This window comes from Dermacentor albipictus, chromosome 6 (assembly GCF_038994185.2).
Source record: "Dermacentor albipictus isolate Rhodes 1998 colony chromosome 6, USDA_Dalb.pri_finalv2, whole genome shotgun sequence".
Classification (NCBI taxonomy): domain Eukaryota; kingdom Metazoa; phylum Arthropoda; class Arachnida; order Ixodida; family Ixodidae; genus Dermacentor; species Dermacentor albipictus.
Genome location: NC_091826.1, coordinates 128,375,702 through 128,401,124, shown reverse-complemented (window position 1 = coordinate 128,401,124; position 25,423 = coordinate 128,375,702). Strand labels below are relative to the sequence as shown.

The 25,423-nt window shown below is 46.2% G+C and overlaps 1 protein-coding gene across 2 annotated transcripts in view; it reads right to left on the bottom strand.

The window, feature by feature from the left end:
- Positions 1-1,225: 1,225 nt before the first annotated feature.
- The window catches only part of LOC135899441 (mitochondrial tRNA-specific 2-thiouridylase 1), a 148,841-nt gene continuing 124,643 nt past the window's right edge, over positions 1,226-25,423 (bottom strand). For both annotated transcript variants that reach the window (XM_065428693.2, XM_065428692.2), the window contains exon 8: positions 1,226-2,360. In XM_065428693.2, the coding sequence (XP_065284765.1) occupies positions 2,226-2,360 (135 nt within the window). In that variant the 3' untranslated portion in view covers positions 1,226-2,225. The remainder of the gene's footprint in view (positions 2,361-25,423) is intronic.

The following is a 25,423-nucleotide window of genomic DNA, read 5'->3' as shown; positions in this document are numbered from 1 at the left end:
GCACCAATGTGTATCAATAAATAAAGACCTGTCCGCACTAGCAAAAATTACACATAGCATACCGCAGGGTAGTATACTTGGCCCACTTTTGTTCCATGATTTTTACAAACGACGTCCTAAGAGTAGACAGTTCAACAGTATATGTTATTGAAGCAGATGACACCAGTTTGTTCTTTTCTGGAATGAATGTTGATAACATCAAAGCACTGGCAAATCACACCCTAAGTAGACTGTACACTTGGATGGTAAAAAACTCTTTACAGATAAACTGTTGTAAGACAATTTTCGAGCCAAATCTTCAACATGCCCTATGCTGAATTTTGTATACTTAATTAATGTTAAAATAGAATTATCTTCCTTTGCAAAAACACTGGGAGTTGTATTTCATGAATACATGTCCTGGGAGCACCACACCAAATACAGAAGAAATAAACGTTCTAAAGTAGTAGGAATCCTAAGGTAATGTCATCGCATATTAACAGAACAGCAAGAACTTGTTAGTACTATATATAATGCTGCATTTATTTCGCATCTGCACTACTGTCATCTATTTTGGGGTACTGGGACCAAAAAATCATTACATAATTTAATCATATTACAAAAAAAAACCGCCCTACATTGCAATGCAGGTATATGATACAATGCACATATGTCCAAATCATTTGCAAGATTTAAGATTTAAAAAATTGAAACTTTCTACGAATACTACCTCTTAACAACATTTAGATCAGAACTTATCCATAACAGCCGCCACATACGTACTAGCAAAGTTAACTCTAAATCACTGTGTTCAATAAGACACTGTTCACTGGCACACTCCGTGCCCGTGTACAAACCATGGATCACAGCTCCTCCAGTATTGCCTACCCAATGTAATAAATAAATTCAAGCTAACAGATGACACTTTCAAATTCAATTTTAAATATCGTGTCTTTTAATGCTTCTTTCTGATGTAACTATGACATCTTGAGCATTTGTGTTATGGTTTTAAATTTTGATTGCAAATTTTGCATACGACTCACTCTTATGTACTGCATGTTGCTGCCTTTCGTGCCAAAGGAGTGGTGTAGCTAGTCAAGCTGCAGATATGCAGCTTTTACCCTGCTATCACCACCATAAATGGTACATTCTGTTGTACAAATGTACTGATGTTGTGAAATAAACCAAATTTCAACTCTCAAAAATGTCAAACTGTTTCAGTACCACAAACTTCAGAATACCGAACTTATCAGAATAACAATCTTTATTCAGTTTCTCTGTCATGTTAACAATGCCTCAGTACTACGAATACATGCTCTGAAATCTGGGGACTGTTAGATTTCCGTGTATCCTTTATGGCAGCCAGAACAGTAGACTAGCAGATGACAAGGCACAGAAAGCAGACACCACGGCGAATGGGTTTGGAAAACCTGAGACGGTGCTGAACGAAAAAAAAAAAGAAACGCTGCAAGAGGACTTTTCTTTTTTTTCTATAGCGGAGGAGATGACGCACCAGGTTTTGTGAGCGCATGCTCTGCCCAGACAAGTGTCACCTAGCAATGGAGGCACATCTCTTCCTTCTTTTGCTCTTTCTACACATGCCTTTTTTTTTCTTTTGCGCTTCTTTGTATGGCTGTACCAGCTATGTGTGCAAAGAAACGTAACCTGTGTGCTCATGGGGATGCCACACAGTTGCACTTTCTGAACAGTGTTGTTTACACATGCTTGCAATTTGGAACAGTTGAGGTGTCCACCTCAAGCGAAACAGTTGCAGTGTCCACGGCAAGAAATGTAAAAAACAAACAAACAAAAAGAAACGGCACGCTTTATAAGCGACATGGAGCTTCTTCTTTGTTGGGTGTTTTTCTCGGCTTCAGCGTCTCTTTCGCGCGTGCCACTCCATAAAAAATCCTGCAGTGGTGTGTGGCAGCAGAATCTATGGAAAATAGCAACAGCGCGAGCCAAGTGTCAACAGCGGCGATTTTGGGGGTAGCTCACAAGGTGACAACTTACGGGTTGATTAGCAAAATGGTTAATTTAGGGGTTTCCATTATGACCCCCTTTCAGAATAAACAATTTGCTGTGGTCCCCTGAAGTTCGTTATATCGAGATTTCCCTGTAAATACCGGTTAAATTTAGTGATTTTTTTACTAAGTTATCAACAATGTGTCGCTAAGTTATCCACAGTGCTTCCACTCACTACCCTGAAAAGAAAATGCCAGTGTCCTAGTAAAAAAATATGCACGCTAGCTTTTGCTGCCACTGGCTTGATGAGGACAGGCTTGTACTGGCTGCCACTGTTCCTCGTACAGGCTTGGCCCAAGGCCCAGAATCTTGGCACTTCCATAGCACTCTCCATCCTTGCTGTACAGCACTATGAACTGCAAAGCAATGGAAAGAAAGAGCAGACAGGAAAAAAAGTCATCAGTGCCACAAAAAGCTTATTTCACTTGCTGCTAATGATTGTGCATATGTAAATTTTTTTTTTTCACAAACAGGTGTTTTGAATTGACAAGCCAAAATAGGCAATTACCATTTATTTGACGCTTGCGAGACTGCAAGATGTGGTTGAATTATTCGAAAGGTTGAGTGAACAAAAAATGAAAAGAGGGGCACACTACCGCAACAAGCAAGGTCTCAAAGATGCTAATTCTACTGCAGGTTTTCCTGCTTTCGATGTTCCCCTCGGAATTCAGTACCTGCCTGCCGGCCGAGCCCACCCAGGCACTACTTTTCTGCGACACAGACTGCAGGTTTCCCGAACACCACCCGACGAACAACAACGGCACTCTGTATGCACCTGTTCCTGACATCGACAACTTCTTCGCCTGGCAACCAAGCGCTACAATCAGCACTGGTGATCTGCCTAGTCTACATAAACTGCCGCCGTCCGGAGGCCAGTTGGGGCACGCTGCCACAACGAGCAAGGTCTCAAAGATACCCATTCTACTGCAGGTTAGTTATCTCCCGAAAGCGAAATGCATTCAATGTAGTGACGCCTTTCTTATTTGTGGTGTCGTGCCATCTGGATGCACTTGACAGTTGGCAGTGGCTGTTAGGTCAGATACGTTGTTCTTTCTCTATCAATGGCCATCTGGTTTTTCTCTTGTTTTGTCTGGTGACACTGAATTGCACTCTGGAACCCCAACCCTTGAATCCACATCAGAGGCCATTGCCCGAATGGATCTCTCACAAAACACCATGCTGCCCGAGCTTGCTTTGATCCGTTCTGCTCAGACAAATATAGAAAATCTTGTCAGTGGTCTCTCCAGCCGTGTTGATGTACTAGAAAAAAAAAAAAGTTGAAGCCTTCCAATCTAATGACCAACCTGTCGCTAATACTATTCTTAAAAAGATGTCCTCAGAAATCAAGGAGCTTGCAAAGAAATGCGATGATTCAGAGAACTGCCTTTGTCGAAACCACCTGCTGTTTTTCAGAATTGCAGAGGTCAGTGGTGAAACATGGGCAAAGTCTGAGTCGCATATCATATCATTCTGCGCAAAGCAACTTGAAGTAACATCAGGGGTGGCACACTCTCAAGTTCAACAAATAGCCACAGAGGGCGAAAAAATCAACCGCGCGCCGCTGCTAACAAAACCAGCGTAGTAGAATCACTTCGGGATGCTTACGTTAGTTCCAACATTTCCCGGTAGAGGCGTCGTAATAAGCGAAATTTTATCTTGCAAACTTTCTCTTACAATTACCGAAGCATTCTTGTTACATAAGAAACAGGGCAAAATTATCATTGCTAATTAGATATTGTACTCTTTGTCAGTAAGTTTATTGTTTCTTCGTCATTATAAATGCAAATAGCGTTCAACATCATCGATCTTTCACGTGACCTCTGGCCAGGATTTAAAATTTTTACCGGTATTTTCAAGTGCACGGCGGCACGGATTCATTCGTTCGTACACTCAGACTGGTTGCTTCTTTGTTTCTAAAACTAATTTCTTGTGCTTCGATGTCGCGCATTATTAACCTTGGGGTGAAGTTACGTGTTTGCAAGCGGAAATGTAAGCCCAGAAGTTGGGTTTCGGTCGTGAGCCATTCGCAACACATCTGCATCGAAATGGGAGCTGGATTTTGCTGCAGCTGACACCGGCAATAAGGGTGAGTCGTTTAACACCGCTGCTTGAATCGTTATATAATACCCATCTCATTACCTTCCAGGCGGGCACAAGTTAACGAACTAGATCCTGCATTACATATGGGCAGTCAGGATCTCAGTTGCTGTTTCCTAAATAAACCTTTACTTGCGAGGCTGTCGTTATACACAAACAACAAGGAAAGAAAGAGCGATATCGAAACGTGCGTCTCATTTTTCATCTTATTGTAGCCGTGGTCGTAGGTGACTGAGTAGCCTCATCAATATACATATTAAACTTTTTTTTTGAGTCCGCTGGCATCTTCTTTCGTCCACAAAACCGAATAATCCTTTGGTAAAATGAAGTGAAAGTACAGAATTTAATGTATTGAACAGTTGCAATCATGATAATTCACCCATATTTCGTACTTGTTGGTTCCAAATGTTCTTGCTGTTCAGTTTGCTCTACTGTAGGGCATTTACTTTAGCAGTAGTGAAGCAGTGCATCACATTCATGCCGAAAAATAATGCATCAGTTCTAATAGCTGCATGACTTTCATGCATTTGCTTGTGGAACCAGCAGTGTGATCTTTTATAGTGCATAAGTGAACGCACAAATGTTCTCATTTGTGATCTTAATAATACTTAAGCTGTTTACATGCATTGTAGTTAGGCAGACATCAATTTTATGGACAATCACAACATTTATTTACCATGCTGCGTAACCACCCTAGAACAGACAGTGTACATTTGCATGTGTTCTGTAGTCGCAAACCATTACAATATATATATGTCACACCTTTTTGCATTTCATATTGCAAAATTTTGCTTTTTCAATTTCTGATTCAGTCAAAATTTCTGTTCCAGACATGCAGTAATGAGGACGGCACCAGTATAAAGCAACACACTCCACGCATTAAACAGAAGCTGCTGCCTGGTACAACAAGGCCATTGTGTGGACGTTGGCTACTACTACAAGGTAAACAACACATGGTTCAGAAATAAACATGTTTGATATATGCTGTATTGGCTTGCTGTTTGCAGCAATATAAATTTTTGTTCATATTTATGATTCAGTGTAATTGATTCGAATGTAAAAAAACACCCACATGAGTTTGGCTAATCTGTGCTGTATCTCATGTGTCACCGTTGTACCCTGTTAAGAACAGCGAACTGCAAGGCAAAATTGCCACCCAATTACGACAAGGGGGGCAAAACGCGCATTCCGCCCTCTCCGTCGCTACAGCTAGGAGGCGTTCGAAGAAGCGGCCTTTGTGCTGAAAACCGCCTCCTTCCACCAGCCCCATCGACATTGTGACGGAACGAGTTCGGTGTGTGAACAATGGGTCGGGAGTTCTCCAGCGCGGATCTGATTTGACACGCATGGACAAGCTGCCGCGGGAAAGACGTATTTTGGTGCTTCTCATGCCTTGTCCGTGACTCAAGACAACGAGCTACCCACGATTGGCACCGATACTTCCCGGAACGGCACCCCTCCAACGCCATCGTTTGGGCATCGGAATGTGTGTGCCTTTGTGTACGTAAACTGTTCCGCGGAGCGGCAGCAAGTTGCCGATAAGTAAACGAACAGTCGCCGCCTCGTATGGCCGGCGGACCGAGTGTATAAAAACTGTTGTTGTGTGAATGCTGGTGACACTTCTCTTGAGCAGTCATGTTAGACTGAGTCACTTCTCTCATGCAGTCATGTTGGACTGATACTCTTTTTCTCAAGCAGTCATGTTAGACTGATTTAATTTCTGTAAATAAACCCTTTTTCCTCGTTCTCGATGAGAAACAGTTCTTCACTTCACCAACGATCTCAGCGTAAATAAGTTGGACGACGGCATGGGCCAGCTACCTTCGAATTCATGCCGTACTCCAATCTTGGCAAAGGACCACGAGCGATGGGATTGAGCCCCCAATCCTGACAACTGCCTGACAGCGGTGAGATGGACTTTGCGACATGGTGCTGTATCTGCGGTGAGTGCTTGGTTTTTGCTTTGACTCTCTAGGCTTCATTTTGTGGTTGTTCTGTTTAGAACAGTAGGGAAGCTAGATTGTTGTGTGTTAGCTAGGTTGTGTTTTCCTAGCTAGATTTAGAGAGCAGAATCAAGGCAGTAAAGCAGCAGTCATGGAGTTAAGGACACTGCTGAGAGACGAGTTGTTGATTGTTGGTGAGGAACTGGGCCTAGATGTACGCAAGGAAATGCTCAAATCGGAATTATTGGAGCTAATTTCCAATCAGGCCAGTGAGGAAGATATTGAAATGGGAATGGAACTTCTCAAAAAAAGAGCGAAACGGGAAAGAGAAAGAGAAGAACGGGACAGAGAAAAACGAGAGAGAGAGGAACGCGATAAAGATCGCAAGTTAAGAAAAATGCAACTGGAACTTGAAAGCAAACGTTTGGAGATGTCTCAAGGAAGTGAAGGCGCTCTGGGACGATCAAGTGAGGCAGAATCGTACCGCATGGACAGGCTATTAAAGCCATTTGAGGTCGGGACCGACATAGGCTTGTTCCTAAGCAATTTTGAAAGGACTTGCGAGAAGATGAACTTCGGTCCGAGTACATGGCCACAGCGGTTGCTGTCTATGTTGCCGTGTGAGGCGGCGGAAGTAATCGCCAGATTGAGTGCGCAGGATGCATATGATTATGCAAAAGTTAAGGCTAGTCTCCTGAAGAAATACCGCCTTTCAGCCGAAGCTTTTCGGCAAAGGTTGTGGGGATGCGCGACCCTCGCGCCTCCCCTGATGTTTTTCCCGCATAGCGCGTCTCCTGTAGTGCGGCTTCGCCGCACATGCGGCGGTCGGAATGGTACAGGCGCAGTCCGAGAGATGGCGAGAGTGTTGCGCTGCTAACGCCGCGAGGTTACTTGGGCGCCGAAAGGAAGGCGCTTGCTTTCTCTTGGGTTCGGGACAGCCAGCGGGACGGTCGTGCCGCACGTGCAGCGCGGCTCTTTCCCGGCGGGTCGGCGCGCCGCGGGGACGTCTCCCGCGAGCGCGCGGCGACCCAGGCTTATGCGAGACCGCCTCGCGTGGCCGCCTTCGAACGCGCCACGATTCGCGTGACTATACACGCGAACGACCAGGCGTTGGGATCCAGCATGGGGCGAACATATTCGCTCGCGAGGACGCGGTGAGTCGGACTTCTAGATTTGTCGCGCGCCCATCGGCATGTTTTGTGGATAGCAACTCGGCTAGCAGGCATTGATGTATGAAAGGTGCAATAAATGCCCTTGTGATTGTTTGCACTACTGTGTTGTCGTTCCTTTGTCCCGAGAGTACGGCGGGAGATACCCCACTCAGCAGACCCCCCAAGGTTTAGGAGCACAGGCAAGAAAGATAGCGAGGGCTATCCGGAGTTTGCATATAGCTTAAAGGCCAACCTAGTCGAGTGGCTTAAAAGCGCGGAAGCGTACGACAGCAGAGACATGATCATTGAATGCATGTGTCTAGAACAGTTTTACAAAACCATCCCCCAAGCTGTGAAACTGTGGGTGCAAGACAGAGGTAATGTAAACACTGTGGAAAGGGCGGCTGAATTAGCCGAAGAGTACGCAACCCGTAGAAAGTTGAACGCCGAGGAGGGAAACTGGGACGGTCGAAATGGACCGCGGAAACCATTTCCGTTCAAAAAGGGTGCGCAAACTAGACGATCAGAGCCTGTAGACATGGCGGAAAAGCCCGCAGAAAAGAGCGAGGAGAAACTTAACGGAGAAACCGCACAAAAAGAACAGAAAAGAAAATTCGAATCTGTTAGACCAATTCGCTGTTACAAATGCCACAAACTGGGACATATAGCTGTAAACTGCGAGAAGTCTAGCGTAGTTTTTTCCTACGTGGAGGAAAAAGATGAGAATATGGAACTTTTAAGTCCATATCTCCACGACCTGCAAGTTAATGGAAAACCATGCCGAGTGCTAAGAGACAGTGCCGCCACGCTGGACATTGTCCATCCGTCTTACGTGACGGTAGATGACTTCACCGGAGAAATAGCATGGATAAAACAGGTTGTAGAAGAACACAGCGTGTGTCTGCCCATGGCCAAAGTCAAAATCAGTGGACCATTCGGGGAGCTAGAGACTGAGGCTGCAGTTTCCAAATTTTTGTCACTGCAGTATCCCTACATCTTTTCGAATCGTTCAAATCAGTTACTGCGTGACAGAGGGCTCAAACTGGGAGAGGGCATAGTACAGGCATTGACCCGAGGCCAAGCTCGTAAGATCGCGGCGCTTTCGGCTGAAAATGCTCAAGCTCCTCCAGCGGAAGCAGAAAAGGGGATAACTTCAATACCCGAATCCGAGCTAGGCCCGAGGGACAAAAGAACAGCTGAGGAGAGCCTGCCAGCTGACCAGCTCAATGAGAGCGTAGCACTAGAGTGTCAGAGTTCTAGCTTGCAGGAAGAGCAAGTAGACGCGCTCACAAGCGAGACAGGGTCGTTATTATCACCGGCCTCAAAGAACTTTGATCAACTCTTACGCGTGGATAGAGAGTCACTGGCAGCTGAGCAAAAGAATGATGAGAGCTTAGCTAAATTACATGACACAGCTAAAGAAGGCATTGCTAGGCGCAACGTAACGATACATGAGAGAGGAGGATTGTTGTATCGGCATTACAGAAATCGAAAGGGTGGGATTTTAGATCAGTTAGTCATACCTACTAAGTACAGTCGCCGACCGTTTATTCGGACCTCACGGGGACTGCGAAAATGTCCGAATAAACAGGTGTCCGAAAAAGCAGATTAAGAAAAAAAAAATGGAATCCTTTATTTCCACGCACTTATTCGGGCTCGGCAGTAGGCTTGGAAGAAATCATGAATGCGCCGTTGCACGCTGTTCCGTTTACGCTCAATCAGATAAGCCTGAATCTCGGAGAGGGTCGTACGGTCACTATTAGCGGCTGAAAGCACAGTCACTGCTTGTACACGCTCCGCATGCGACGGCAGCGTAGCACATGGTGCGTCATCTTCCGACTCAAGAGTCATCGTCCGGCGGTTCAGCAGAAACCTGACGAATGATCTTGCCGTCGTCAAGTTCTGCGCATGTCAATACAGCAGTGTCAGCACCTATGAAACAGTGAAATGATACGGTGTCCGGAATCGCAATGCAACCACTGCGCGGGTCTCGGCAGAACATTTTCCGCGTCAGTAGGGAGCATATCGGAAGGCGACAAATCTTAGGCCTCCCGGCACCCGCTTGCCGGCATTCCCCAGCGCAGTCTGCGCGGGCACTGTCGGCGCCATTAGACCCTTGACGCGATGTTTACGTATGCCGCGTTGGATCACCGAAACCTCGACACAGCACACAAAGCAAACACCACCGTGCCGACACCAGTCGCACAAACGATAAACGCGTCCTGCCCGCAGCGTCTTGCAAGGTAGATGTACTGGTAGCGAAGGCTCCATAGACGCCCATTGGTCCAAAAAATGGCGGCTCGTGGGCACTCCAGCGCCCCCTGGATTTTGGGGGGCAAACTACGCAAACGTGACGTAGAATGACGTCACGCATACGTATGCTTTTGGCGCGAATTATAAAGCGGTCTCTCTGTAGAATCCACGTTTTCGAGCCCGTACCTCTCGAAGGTTGCTGCCTTTCAGCGCGCCCCAACCTTTGCCAGTCAAATGTGCTCGAGTTCCTGCTAGTTATGGCCTTGTTAATGTGCAATTGGGAACGCAATGAAAGTGACTGGTAAAGGAGGGGCAGCGTAGAAAGGCAGCAACACTTCCAGACACTGGCGAAGCATGCATGATTCGTAGTGTAAATACTGGTGCTAGTGCTTTTGAGAGCTTTTGAGTACAGCAAGGTATGATGCACAAAGCACTGGCTCAAGTGCACAGTTCGCAATAGAGTGTACGGCAAGTATGGTTTTCATAGTTTCATATTCATTGTTTATTGCAGCAACCAAACAAATACAGTCACAAAGCACACCCTTGGCACACAAACAAAAAATACATGTCACAGGCAGCACAAGCAGTATTGTTTAAGTTGGCTAATCATCTCAATAGTCACAGTGCAGATAGAAAAAAAGCCCTGAAGTGCCACGAACGTTGTCAGTTAGGAAATTGAAAAGTGTAGAAAACAATGCTACGACAGCTTCAATTGAAGCAAACATAACATGACATAAGTAGACGCATCAACACAGACCATAGAGCACACTGGGATTATTCTTCACATTTAATTTCTTCACCTGAAAGAATATAGCAGGTGCGTTTACATCTGCAAGGCAATGTTAAAGCCAGCTTTAGCACCCTCAAACGTGCTCAACGTAGGAGCAAATACCATACATTGAGCCGGCGTACTATCTCCAGAGTACTTCTAGTCGTTAGCCGGATCAATTTGAAGTAATTTTACGTCAACAAAAGTACACATGAAGTACAGCGTACAGTGAAGTGCAAGGACATTCGCGGGGCAGTAAAGCATGTTATCAGTGTACTGTACGCTACAATATAGCCAGATAAAAGTCCAGCGCTGTTCTGTTCGTTGCGCTGACAAAGATCCTACTAAAAACTCTGAGATGCAACTAGCCTGCTAAAAGGTGGCCTGGTAGCCAGTGGTGCCGAGTGGTAGTTATGATGACAATGGTTGATTTCATTATACCTGCCAGCACGGAACTGCAGGGGGGGCGAGCAGGTGGAAAAATTAATCCCAGCGCCACGGAAACTAGGTTAATCCATTGCCTAGAAAGTCTCCTTTCAGAGGCATTCAATTTATCGGTATGGCGTTTTATCTGACAATATTGCACAAGTACATAGGTGACACTTGAACAGGCTGTACATGGCATAAAAGTACCCTAAAAGAGTGACATAGTGGAATGAACGATGAAAGATGCTACATTGTTAAACCATTGCACCTGTGAGCAACCACGTCACATCCTAGGAAATCAAAATACACAAGTAAAACTAAAAATAAAACCAGGCTGTGAACCAGAAAAAAAACCCTTGGCAACCGTTAAACCAGACTAAGCTGATTTGTTGCACAGGCTGCATAGTAGCCTGCAACTTCACAAAATATTCAGCCAACAGCTCGGGAATTGCATCCTTTTCATTTGCTTAGCCTCAGTGCGTGCTTCGTGGCTTTCCGTTTAGTAGTTTACTGTGCAGTTCAAGATTTTTTCTGCGTGCGACCCAATGCAGCCTCACCCTGACGAACAGGGCAAACAAACCATCATAAACGTCATCACCACACACAGTCAGCGATTTTTCTACCTTGGCATGAAGAAACATGCACAGATCATGCCTTACTTGTTCTTTTCCCACAATATTGGAACTAGATGCGACAAAAACCTGCTCGCAAGCATTGATGAAAGCTACAAACGAGGGTGTAGGAACTGACAGGCTCCCAAAGTCACCTTCTCCAGGATTTTTGACACTTAAGTACAAGAGGACTTGGCTCTGATTGGCAAAGGCGGCATCCACGCTGTCGCAGTGTACCACGGAGCATCGTTTCTTCACATGCCGCGAGCTCATCTTGAAATGAAGCGCTAAGCGCTTCAAAGGAAGAGCGCGAAGCGTGCAAAGACGGAAAAAGACTTCGCACTGGCCGCGCGCCGAAGGAAACGACAAAACCGAGAAAACTGCCGCAGCGGTGCAGCGGGCTGCAAATCTTACCGAACGGTGACAAAGAAACGACGTGCAAGGAGGACGAAAACTTCGCAAAAGGAGCATTTTGAGACCGGCGAGCTAAATTCATACGCTTTACCAGGCGCGCCATCGCAGACAGCTGGCGATAAGAAATCGCTTCGTAAGCTCCCGCCACTGTGGCCGGGTTAGCCGGGTATCGAAACAAGGCCGGCAAAGACGCGCTGTAATGCACCGCACACTCATGAATAGGGGGCAGGTCAAGAGTGTTGCAAAAATACAAAATTTGCTAGGTTTTAATAAAATGACCTACCTCTTTCATAAAACAAGGTGCTAATATATTTTTTCTTTTCTATTGGCAGATTACATTCCAATTTTGTAGCTTTATCATTTCTTTATATGAGTGTTTTGCCCCCCATCCTCTGGTTGTGCTGCAGTCGCGCTAAACCACTTTTCGGCCCAGCCTTCGCCACCACTTTAAATCCACCTTGCGTCTTGCGCGAAGAAACAAATCAGCTGCTGGATTGTCTTGACGTGGCTTACTAAGCTGAAACCAGAACTGTTGTACGGCCACTCTATAGTGTACTAGATTAGGTGTAGTGGGGCGAGGAGCGGAGCCGCTGTGAAGCTATAATCCCAGACAGGCCTAGGTGGCGCTGCAGTATCTTTAACCTGGGTCATCGTCCGCACTCCCGCATGCTCCCGAGCGGCGTTCTGGCGCCCGCATCGAATGTATTTTATGAAGTCGATTCAACGGTAATTCTATGGACGCTTAAAAGAAAAAAAAGCATGCAACACTGCATATATTGGTGACAAGTAGGGCTATGCGGAGACTTCGCGAAAAAAACAAGGAACCTTTTACCACACACAGAACAGCATTTATTTTATTCAAATATACAGCACTGAAGGAAAAAGTACTGAGGAACCGCAGTTCACATGCTCCTGCTGAGCTTAAGATGTTTAGCTCGCTGCCGTCTTGTGGCATTTGAGCTATTGAGGCCCTTAACAAGGAAGTGCAAGCGCGTGAGTATGTAAAATGAAACAATTTTTACACTCACTTGTTCCCTGTGCTGATCGCAACCAACACTGTTAGAACTCAAAAAGTTAGCTTTAACTTGCGACGCATCACAGATGCTGTTGGCATGCAGCTCTGTTACACTAAAACATTTAGTGAATATATTTTCGAGTGCAAGCATGAAGTTGTACAGCACTTTTGATGGGTACAACAGTCCACCCGAGTCACATTGCTCAGTAAAGCTAGAGGGGAGGCGGTCAGAAGCTGCTGCTGCTGGCTCAACTAGTAGTATCTTCTTACACGACGCACAGTTGAGGCTGAGCACGCATTTTCGTGCTGCATATCCAGCAGTGTAGTATATAAGTCGTGCATCGCTTCTCTCAATCACAAGTGAGAAGTGTTGAGCACTGCTGCGAGGGATTGTTTTTAACAAAATTTCTGCTTCGTCTAGTTTGCCTTGAGCAAGCATCTCATCAATCCTTTTTGGCCCAGGATGTGAGCATTCCCGGTCATCAACACAAATCAGTGCACTAACAATGTCAGGCTCAGCATTAGCGCCATCAACGCTTCTGGCTAGGTTATAGAAGGAAAGGCAATTAACTGTAATCAAGAACTGCTCTGGTGAGGGGTAGGCATTGCAGCCACTTGACTGACGAACAATGCCAAAGAGGTTTTCTAGGGGGTCACTGCTAAGCCGTGACGTCATCATCTATTTGAACCCAATAGTCTGAGTCAGGTACTGCAACAGCGAAAGTGTACTCATGATAGTGACTCTGAGTCCCGTTGATGTCGATTCACTAACAAAACCAGCCTTACATGCTTCTCATCTCTTTAAATAATCCAGGAAGTCCACAAGGGTGGCTGCATCCGCAGAATTTGGTTTCAGTGCCTGAGCTGCATACCGGGACGTCATGAGACTAATCAACTTCTCAATCCTTCTGCAAAAGCAAACAGCAAAAATGTAAATCATCGAACTATGCATGCTGTCAAATATGTAGAAAAACTGCTAAATGCCTACTTATGCAAAGAACTCCTGAGTTGCAGTGATGCTGCCACTTTTTCTCTCAATATCATTCTTGTAGAACATCATTCCTCTCAAGACATTTGATCCAAAAAGTTGAAATGCATCAGACACTCATTTTCTCAAATGAGTTCGGATCTAGGTGTGCCTCTGTCAAACCAGGCATCACTTTCAGTGTCCTCACGTTGTTGTCACGGAGAAATGCCTCTCGGACTGGTCGTACAGATATCTAGAAGCAACAGCATAAAGAGGAGGAAATATTAGCTTCAGTAGAAATGCTACCTTCACCAAACAAATGACATACTTTTCCCTCTGGTGTAGTAAAGCCATCTTCAGCAGGGAATTCCGCAGGCACTTAATAAGGTGGGGGAAATCTGAGATAAAATGTAAATTTCTCTCATTGTCCACGGGGTGCTCCATTTTGCAGACAATATTAGTTGCCGATGCAAACACTCCGGCCAATCTCCACATCTTGCGGTTCCAAGCCGCTCCATCACATGTAATGTGATCCACAAACAGACCTGCTTTCTCAGCAATGATGACCGCTTCAATCATTATTTTGAACAGAATGTCACCTTTTATGTTACCTTTAGCAGCGAAAACTCCAATTATTTGTGTCCACTTTCCAGTAAATGGAACAAACATGACAATCATGCCATGGTCACATTGTAGGTGTTTCTCTTCTGGTCTTGTAAATGTGCCAAGGTCAACAAAGCCTTGAATTTGTCCCGATGATGTCACACTGAAGTTTTCGGACAGCTTTATCTCGTCCACAAGAACTCCGACGTGCCTCTGGAAGACTGACATGCTGGAGGTCTTCTTCTTTAAAATATCTACAACTTTAGAGTTGAAGCCATATGATGACTTGTACGACCTCATGTACTTCTTGAGCGTGGTTTTGCTTGGCAAAACTAAGATATTATGCTTCCTGATATGGTGGTAGAGTCAAGGGCTCTTTAGCTTCATGAGTATGCACTCGAGTATCCACTCTTGACTGTAGTGGATACCTTTCTTGCTGAACCTTTTTGATGCTGCAAAGCACTGCCGTACACCTAGCTGTTGCTTGAGCGGCAAGCATGAAATATTTTTCTCTAATACTTCTTTTTCAATGCTTGCTTTCTCGTCGAGACACGCAAGCCGCAAGCAACCGCTGCGCCGCGGCGGAATCCCCAGGTGAAAGGCGCAGCTGCGCCACCTCGCGGCCGCTTGAGATTTCTGGGATTTGAGCTTCACGCGCGCAGCCTACCAGGGCCTTCCCTCGGCCCACTACACCTAATCTAGTACACTATAGGCCACTCTATCGAACCAGGCAGAAACGATGATGATGAGCGGGGATTTCCAGTAGCGCCACTTCGTGGGGCAGCACGGAAGCTCCGTTCAAAACAAAAATGGCGTTCAGTAAGTCGAGTTCAGTAAGTGACCATGCACCAGTCAGAGTCGGTGCATGGAGCTCTCGACCGAGTTGGCTCAAGGAGTGTCCGAAAAATCAGACGAGAGGTTCCAAGGTGTGCGAATTTTCGGCAGTTGTTATACATTATGGTCTGTGGGGAGAATGGCGGTGCCGCGAAGCTGACCGAATAATCGGGCATGTCCGAATTTTTGGAGTCCGGAAAATCGGTCGGCGACTGAATAGGGAGGACCTTTTGAGTCTTTGTCATGGAAATGGGCGGTCCGGCCACCTAGGCATAAACAAATCAAAGGAAAGATTGCTTATGGAATACTACTGGCCTGGCTGTTTCAAAGATGTCGAAAACTTTGTAAGATCATGTGATGCCTGCCAGCGTTCTGGTAAACCAGGAGAGACATGGAAAGCTCCACTGAAGGTAGTGCCCTTAATAACAGAGCCTTTCAGACGACTTGTAATAGACACGGTAGGGCCTCTTCCAAAAACAAAATCAGGCTACAGGTACTTGTTTACCATGCTGTGCCCGGCTACCAAGTTTCCAGAAGCAATCCCTTTGAAAGAGCTCAGCTCCACCGAAGTAGTAGACGCGCTATTGACAGTGTTTGCACGAGTTGGGTTTCCAGCCGAAATTCAGGCAGATCAAGGGTCAGTATTCACGAGCGCACTGACTTCCACATTCTTGCAAAAGTGCGGGGTAAAGTTAATACACAGTTCTGTTTATCACCCTCAGTCAAACAGTGTAGAGAGGTGGCATTCGGTACTTAAGCGAGTTTTGCGTGCGCTCTGTTACGAGCACAAGGAGGACTGGGAGAACTGTCTGCCGGCAACTTTGTTTGCTTTGCGAACGGTTCCACATGAAGCAACAGGGTTCTCACCAGCAGAACTAGTGTATGGGAGGACACTCCGTTCTCCACTGAGAATGTTAAGAGAGATGTGGGAGGAAAGAGGGGAGAGTCCAACAGTGGTTGAATATGTGCTAAATTTACTGGAACGGCTAAGCGCAACCCAAGAACTAGTCGGAAAGAACATGGCACTAGCTCAAAAGAACGCCAAATTCTATTACGACAAGAATGCGAGGCTTCGTACGTTTAACGCCGGAGACCAGGTAATGATCCTCAAACCTTCAAGAAAGAACAAGCTTGAAGTTCACTGGGACGGGCCGGTTAAAGTGTTGCACAAACTTTCAGATACTAACTATGCTTTGAGAATGCCCGGTCGCAGGAAGGAAGTGAGGATATATCACTGTAATTTGATGAAGCCGTATGTAGAGCGGAGCGGAGTCGTTAACTATACCGTCAAAGAGCCGGATGGCACAAGTACCAGGTTTAACGAGTATAGGGCGACCTCCAACTCTGAAATCGGCCTAGAAAAAGTAGTAGAACACTCGGTAAGCTCGCACGCTCTAAGACCCGAGCAGCTAGATGAGCTAAAAGGGGTGTTGGGGGAATATCTCGACAGATTCAGCGATCGGCCGGGTAGAACCGAACTGATAACGCATGAAATTGAGCTGACCTCTACCGAACCAGTAAGATCAAAACCTTACAGGGTGTCTCCAAGACAGAGAGAGATTATGGAGGCAGAGATACAGCGCATGCTAGAGTTGGGAGTTATTGAGCCTGCTGAGAGTGACTACACGTCACCGCTAATACTCGTAGAAACCCCTAACAAGGACCCTCATCCGTGTGTTGACTACAGGAAGTTAAATGCCATCGCTAGGGATCAGCTGTACCCGATACCCAACATTGAGGAACGAATTGAAAGAGTTAGCGCTGCTAAATACATTTCAACTATAGATCTCGTGCGGGGGTACTGGCAAGTTCTCCTTTCAGAAAGTGCCAGCCGCTATGCCGCATTCATCTCGCCTGTAGGCATTTTTCGCCCTCTCGCACTCAGCTTCGGGCTGAAGAACGCACCGTTTAGCTTCTCTAAGTTAATGGATATTGTCCTAAAGGACTTGCAGGAGTTCGCCTTACCTTATCTTGACGATGTGGCCATTTTTTCGGACAGCTGGGAACAACACGTATCGCACCTCAAACAGGTGTTCTCACGGTTGAGGGAAGCCGGCTTAATGATGAAAGCGGAAAAGTGTAGGTTTGGTTGTTCACAGGTTACTTATCTGGGCCATGTTGTCGGTCAAGGCATGAGACGGCCGGCTGAGCTGAAAATAGCTACGATTGGAGAATTTTCTCAGCCGCGCACGAAAACGGACCTTCGTTCATGTTTGGGACTTGTGGGGTACTATCAACGGTACATTCCGAATTACTCGCAATTGGCAAGTCCATTAACAGACGCCCTCCGAAAGGGAGCACCGAGTAACGTACACTGGGATAAGGACAAAGAGAACGCTTTCCAAAGTTTGAAAATGCTGTTGGTTTCTCGCCCTGTGCTTCGCGCGCCAGACTACACAAAGGAATTCATAGTTCAATGCGACGCAAGCGACAGAGGTATGGGCGTGGTACTTAGTCAGGTCGGCGACGATAACGAGGAGCATCCTATCCTCCACGCCAGCCGTAAACTAAATGTAAGAGAGGAAGCCTACAGCGCTTCAGAGAAGGTATGCGCTTGTTTGGTTTGGGCCGCCCAGAAGTTGTCGTGTTACTTGTACGGAGCGAAGTTCATCTTCGAGACCGACCACTGTCCTCTGACGTGGCTCAATCAAATGTCACACAAAAATGGCCGCTTGCTCCGATGGAGCCTCACTCTCCAAGAGTACAACTTCTCCGTTAGATATAAGAAGGGAAAGTTGCATAGCAATGCGGATGGTTTGAGCAGGCTAATTTGAGTTCTGCATTTGAGGGTCCCGCCTAAATTTTAGGGTTACTAGTGTTAACTTTTCTTTAGGCGAAGAAGATCCCCTCTCATTTAGCAGAATTCCCTCCATAATTGCTGAATTTGTCAGCAGGAATTTGCTTCAGAAATTGGCATAGTGAAATGTAGCATTTTTTTTGTTTCTGCACTTATGTTGTTGTTTTTTTTGAAGCCTAGCGGGTCTAAAGTGAGAGCCAATGCGCGTCATCTCGGCGCAGAGCCGTGTTGTGGGGTTCATTTTGCAGTTGCCTGTCCTTGTTGGATGTTTTGGGGCGGTGACATCAATGCACAAGTGGTCGCTGCGAGCCAAGACATCAATCCTTCCCCTGACCAGCAGCCGTTCTCTTCCTGCCTAGCGGTTGTCAGCGCTAGACAGTCGAGATTTTTTGGGCCATGGAGGCGCTGTTAAGAATGGCGAGCTGCAAGGCAAAATTGCCACCCAATTACGACAAGGGGGCAAAACGCGCATTCCGCCCTCTCCGTCGCTACAGCTAGGAGGCGTTCGAAGAAGCGGCCTTTGTGCTGAAAACCGCCTCCTTCCACCAGCCCCATCGACATTGTGACGGAACGAGTTCGGTGTGTGAACAATGATTCCGGAGTTCTCCAGCGCGGATCTGATTTGACACGCATGGACAAGCTGCCGCGGGAAAGACGTATTTTGGTGCTTCTCATGCCTTGTCCGTGACTCAAGACGAGCTACCCACGATTGGCACCGATACTTCCCGGAACGGCACCCCTCCAACGCCGTCGTTTGGGCATCGGAATGTGTGTGCCTTTGTGTACGTAAACTGTTCCACGGAGCGGCAGCAAGTTGCCGATAAGTAAACGAACAGTCGCCGCCTCGTATGGCCGGCGGACCGAGTGTATAAAAACTGTTGTTGTGCGAATGCTGGTGACACTTCTCTTGAGCAGTCATGTTAGACTGAGTCACTTCTCTCATGCAGTCATGTTGGACTGATACTCTTTTTCTCAAGTAGTCATGTTAGACTGATTTAATTTCTGTAAATAAACCCTTTTTCCTTGTTCTCGATGAGAAACAGTTCTTCACTTCATCAACGATCTCAGCATAAATAAGTTGGACGACGGCATGGGCCAGCTACCTTCGAATTCATGCCGTACTCCAATCTTGGCAAAGGACCACGAGCGATGGGATTGAGCCCCCAATCCTGACAACCCCAAACAGAGTCTATGCGAAGCACATTTTGGTCATCACAGGAGCTTGTATCTGCACCAACAGGAAGGGGCTGGAGCCAAATTTGCAAGGCTTTCACACCACGAACAAAGAAGCACATGCAGAAGAATATGGATGAGATATCAAGCCTGCAGAGGTCTGTGTCAAGACTGAAAAGAGCTTCAGCCACCATTCCATTAGCATGAACATTTGGCAGAGTCATCCAGGTAACTCGGAAAGGACTTTCTATAAATTCTCCGTGTTAAGATGCACCTGCAACTTCTCACCAAGCACCGACGATGCTGGCCAAAACAGTTCCATCAGTTTGCCCTTAGTCAGCTTCCTGGCCATGTCAATTCCATTTGTGCCAAGTGTAGTTTTTTTTTTCTATAAATACAAGCTTTTTCATTGCCCATTCTCGTTGGAGATCATTCATCCTCATCCAAACATAAAGGTCAACCGATTCTTCGCTGATACTTAATACCAGTCACTGTCTGGTAGCGTACAATATCTGTAGCAGTATTTTCCAGTGTATGTTGCCATGCAAAATTCCTCTTCTGAAGAAGCTGATGCAGCATCAGCATGTGTCTTGCATTAACCTATGCCCAGTGTGCTATACACCATTTTACTTTTCTTGATGTTTTTAGCCTTCAATGCTTGCAGAGCAGAGTGTCTTCTCTCTTGAATGCAAGCTTTCTCATTTTCCATATTCCTAGTCTCGATGATTGCTCTTCTTCCTCGATAGCCTGGGTCTTTGCGCAAGCTACACTGAAGTGATTGATAGCAGAATCTGGTTTTGCTGCCCCACTTGGTTTTGGTAACTGTGTTACGTTTCTCGGATGTGGGGGCTTGGTCAGTTGCATTGGTAAGCAGTCTCTCGAGGTAAGCATTTGCTCCTGCAGTCCGCAAAGCGACATAGACTCCTAGTATACACACACCGTAACTGGTGCTCTCCGTTCGTTCTTGCCTGCTGCGGCCATGGGCAAACTGTGCTTGTGGCCTACCTCGGCCATGATTTGCTCAAAATGGAGACCAGCATATGTGCTTACATGGTTCGAAGTGTATGAAGTTGACAGCCGTATGGGTGGAAAGGTCCGCAAAAATGGCTGCCAAAGGTGATGCTCACAAAAGCGACTTGTCCACATTGAGACAAAGTGGGAAACAAAGTGTGAGCGACACATTAGCGGTCCTCGAAAGAAAATAAATGTGCAGGTTGGAAAGGAGTTAACGCTAAAGTGCCGGGTAGTCCATGTCGCTGTGTTGGTTGCGGCAGCAGATGCCTGCGTCACCTGATTGCTTCGCAATAGAAGTTGCTCATCTTCAACGGAAACTGTTGGTTCAAACAAGTGCGAGGCTCTGTCCAATCTGTTTGTACCGCTGGTTGTCGCTCGTTACCAGACCACCACATGCGACAAAGGCAAGCATTATGCCTGTAAGATGGTTCGTAGCCAATGTATAATGTATTGTCTGAACCTCATGCGATGACTGATTGCTGTTTAATTTTGCTGTTATGTCACTTGGTTACGGTCGCAGTGTTATGTTTTTCGAATATTGCGGCCTGGTCGGTTGCACTGGGAAGCAGTCTCTCGAAGTAAGCATTCACTCCTGCAGCCTGCACAGCGACATAGACTCCCAATTTTCATGCACCGTGATTCGTGCTCCCCGTTCACCCTTTCCTGCTGCAGCTATGGGCAAATTGTGCCTCTGGCCTTTCTCGGCCACGATTAGGCACGAACGGAGACCAGAATACGTGCTTACATGGTTGAACGTGTATGAAGTTGGGTGGAAAGGCCCGCAAAAGTAGCTTATGAAGGTGATGCCCACGAAAGCGACTTGTCCATATTGAGACAATGTGGGACACCAAGTGTCAGCCACACATTAACGGCCTCCGAAAGAGAAGATACTTGCAGGTTGGAAAGGAGTCAATGCTAAAATCATGGGTAGTCCATGTCGCTGTATAGGCTGCGGCAGAAGATGCCTGTGTCACCCGATTGCTTCGCACTGCAAGTTGCTCATCTTTAACAGCGATTGTCGCTGCGAACAGGTGGAACACTCTGTCCAATCTGTTTCTGCTGCTGGTTGTCGCTCGTTACTAGACCACCACGTGCGACGAAGGCAAGCATTACGCCTGTAGGTAGGTGGCTGAATGTACTGTAAAAGACCCGTGTATGTGAATGCTCACTGTTGCCATATGGTTCGCAGCCAATGTATAATGTATTGTCTGAACCTTATGTTGTAATTGATTGCTGTTTAATTTCGATGTTATCTCACTTGGCTATGGTCGCCGTGTTATGCTTCTCAAATGTGGCGGCCTGGTCAGTTGCATTGAAAAGCAGTCTCTCGAAGTAAGCATTCGCTCCTGCACCCTGCACAGCGACATAGACTCCCAATTTTCATGCACCGTGATTCGTGCTCCCCGTTCGCCCTTTCCAGCTGCAGCCATGGGCAAATTGTGCCTCTGGCCTTTCTCGGCCGCAATTAAGCATGAACGGAGACCAGCATACGTGCTTACATAGTCCGATGCGTATATAGTTGATAGCCACATGGTTGGAAAAGCCCGCAAAAGTAGCTGATGAAGGCGATGCCCACGAAAGCGACTTGTCCATATTGAGACAATGTGAGACACCAAGTGTGAGCCACGCATTAGCGGCCCCCGAAAAAAAAGAAATGTGCAGGTTGGAAAGGAGTGAACGGCTAAAATCCGGGGTAGTCCATGTCGCTGTGTAGGCTGCGGCAGCAGACGCCTGCGTCACCCGATTGCTTCGCAATGCAATTTGGGCATTTTTAACGGCAACTGTCGCTGCAAACAGGTGGCACAGTCTGTCCAATCTGTTTCTACTGCTGGTTGTCGCTCGTTAACCTGACCACCACGTGCAACAATGACGGTGAACCATTTACGAGCTCGCGTCAATGACTCCAGCATATCTCGACATGCAAATTTTATTTCTGCTACTGAACGAGAATGTACACTGCCTGTCTTCTGCCAATAAAGTCGCATGTTCTGTTCACTCACTTGTGGCTTGTTTGTATGGGCGTCAGTAGAGGCTCTTGGCAATTAGAACGTACCAGCTACATGGCAGCGAAAGCAGTGAGGCATGCCACATAGCCGGCGGAGCAAGCACAGCGCGTACCAGCGTATGCGACCGGAAAAAAGCGGCCATGTTAGATTTTGCTCTTAAAAAAAAAAAAAAGAAGTGCACTTCCGCTTCCGGATTGAGCAACGTCACCTGGCGCCCACCTAAGTAAGTTCCATGCGCTGCCGTTGCTTATTTTCGAACCACTGCAGAAAATACAGTTTCCCTTCTCTAAGTTGGTTCTTTATTCTATGGTAACATCTCGAGTTCTGATATCAAGTAAGCTCATAGGCTTTGTTGCTTCCGTCATGATAAACAACATCCCATTGTCAAACTAAGCAGCTATAAAACGAAACAGAATATTTTGTCTGCTGGATCTAAACTGAAGGAGACGTCATTTTCAATTAAAGATTATTCTACACGTGTACGCAAAGCTCAAGCTAAGCTATATGCGTATGGCCTCAATAGTAAATTGCCTTTTAAGATCCGCTTTGTGTGGTGTTGAACGAAGGGTGGAAGTCAGACTCCAGCCGTCCCGATGTAAAAGCCGTTTATTTACCATATACAGCCAATATATATAATGAAGAACAGAAGCGCCCCCTGGGGAATAAAGAACTGAAATGAATCGCGAAACTGAATATAACATACTCCCTCCCTCATTTTTAGTGATTAGTTGTTAGTAAGTATTAGTAAGGAAACCCCAAGGCATGCACACTATACTTATTTACACATATTTACAAACTATGTATACGTCAGACCGCCAACTAGTTGGTCTGATAGTCTTGGAGCCAGGCCGGTGGCCGGCGCTCTCGGTTCGGCTCGAACACTTCGGCGGTCAATGGACGCTCCATGAGTTTCAGCGTTTCTGTGCCTACGAATCCTGATAAGTCCAACCCTCAGCTCTCGCAAGCAGCGGGATTGAAGAAATGGCAGCCCACCGCTATGCCTCGACTCCGCAAAGAAGATTTCACAATGGTCATCAAGCCCAGAGTGACGATCTCCCTGAAGACAGCCCTGCAGAACGGTGAGCTTGGTGCTTTGCTCTCTGCCTATATAAATCCATCTTCAACACTGCTCTAGCTGTTGTTAATCTAAATGGCATATACCTAAATTGAAATAGTCCCTTTGGACATGAGAATGAAGTTTTTTCTTTAGAAGTTTCTTCCATACCAGTACCCTTTAGAAGTTTCTGCCAGTACCCTTTAGACAAATCCTGCTTAGAAAAATATCTCGTTTGCCACCCTTGCCACTACCATGTCCATTCTCGGAATTGGTTCTGCATCTGTTTTTAATACATTGTGCAGTCACTTGAAGTCAACGCATACTCTGTTAGAGCCATCCGTTTTCTTCCCAACTACTATAGGCACATTAGAGGAAGAATTGTCTTTTTCTATTATCCCTTGCCTTAACATCTCATCTACCTCTCTTTCAATCACTTCTTGCATTGCAAGGGGTAGTGGGTATTGCTTCACATGCACTGGTTCCTCTGTCAAATACTGCAGCTCACACTGTACTATTTCAGTATGCACGGGGAGATCTGAAAGCACCTCTCCAAACTTGTGAATCGGCCCTCTCAACTCCTCTACTTGTCTTGCCACTAGGTACGAATTCACCGTAACTCTCTCTATGCCCATGGTCTTCTTCTCGGTATAAGTTTGCACCTCCTCATTGTCATTCTCTTTTGCAATCACCAAGCAAGCTGTAGGCCTCTCTTCCTTCTCCCCTTTTCTATCTCCTTTCCCACATGACCCTTGGCCATTGTCTTTTGGCATACATCACATACCATTTTACATCACTCTGCACCCCGATCCCAAAAGAACTCCTCCATGATCTTCTCTAATGTGTTCTTTGTTACCAGATAACCTGCCGTAACACTGTCACGGCCTATCTTCTGTACTGGGTGCTTCAGGTCTTCTGAGACCATCAATTTTCGTACTTCCCTACCTGAACTAATCATGCACCTTCGGTGCAACAGGGTATTCCTCTTTACAAATTCCACTCTTGTCCGACTTTTTTTGCTTCTCAATATTTCTCTTATCTTCTGTTCACATCTTTGTAAAGAATTGTTTTTATCCTGTAATTCTTTAAATTCTGCCGCTGTTACATTTAATCTATTAATGGCTGTAACCTGCAGTGCTGTCAAAGGTTTGGTGCCCTTAATACCTGATCGTGTTTGTAGCACAGCTGCTACGTCTGCTTCAGGCTCCCCATCTTTCTGTTTCCGTGTGTTCTTCCTCTCCCGCGTCCTTCTCTGTCCCCCTCCAACTTTGGTCTGGGTCGTCTGCCTTCCTCAACCAAGGTTACAATCAAATTGTAAAGAGGGTCCACACATCTTGCCATAACCAGCCCTGTATAAAAGGGCGTCGATACTTTGATTTGGGCCTCTGGCAGACATTTAATGGACTTATCTACAAAGGTGAGAGGTTTAACATGCCCGGTCATGCTTTCTGGTGACACTAAACTCCTTCTTACTAGGACACTATTGGCTCCCATGTCTTTCAATACCGTAGCTTTGCGTCCTTGTACTTCGCCTTCCACCACGGGCATGTCCTGATGTCCTGTACTCTCTGTCCATCCTCTTGTGACCTCATTACACATGCAGTCTTTTCCATAGATCTAGTCCTGCATTCATCTGCCCTGTGGACCTCTTATGGCACAACTGATACGTCACCTGTAGCTCTTGTCGACTATTTCTCACTTGGCAGTTCACCGCTAAATGACCCAACCGGTTACATAAGACACATCTCTGGGGTACGCTTTGACTGTTAGTTTGAACCTGGCTCCTCACTTCCACTGCTGCCGTGGGTGCATCTCCATCACCCTCCCAAGTTTCTCAATCCCTGCACCTCTACAAACTGGTCTGTTTGTTGTGCTATCTCCTTCACAATTTGTAGTGTTCTCTCTTTAAGAACTATTGCCAATGTATTGCTATATCTGCCAAGGAATTGCTCACCCACAATTCTGTCGCGAACCCCTTCATATATTTTTTTCAATTTCCGACAGCTCCATCCACCTCTCGATATAGTTTGTCAAACGGCATACGAACTGCGTTCCTGTTTCTTAATCTTCAGGTTTACAAGATCTAAACTTCTCACGAAAACCTTCGGTGGTCAGCCTGAACCTCTGTAATAAAGTTTTTTTTTACCTTTTTGTAGTCTAGCAATTCCTCTGCTGGCATCTGGCTAAACACACTCAATACCTCACCTACTAAACACAGGCTAAGGGCACTGGCCCACTCGCTCTTTTCCCAACCTTACCCGACTGCAATTCTCTCAAAGCTATGCAAATACA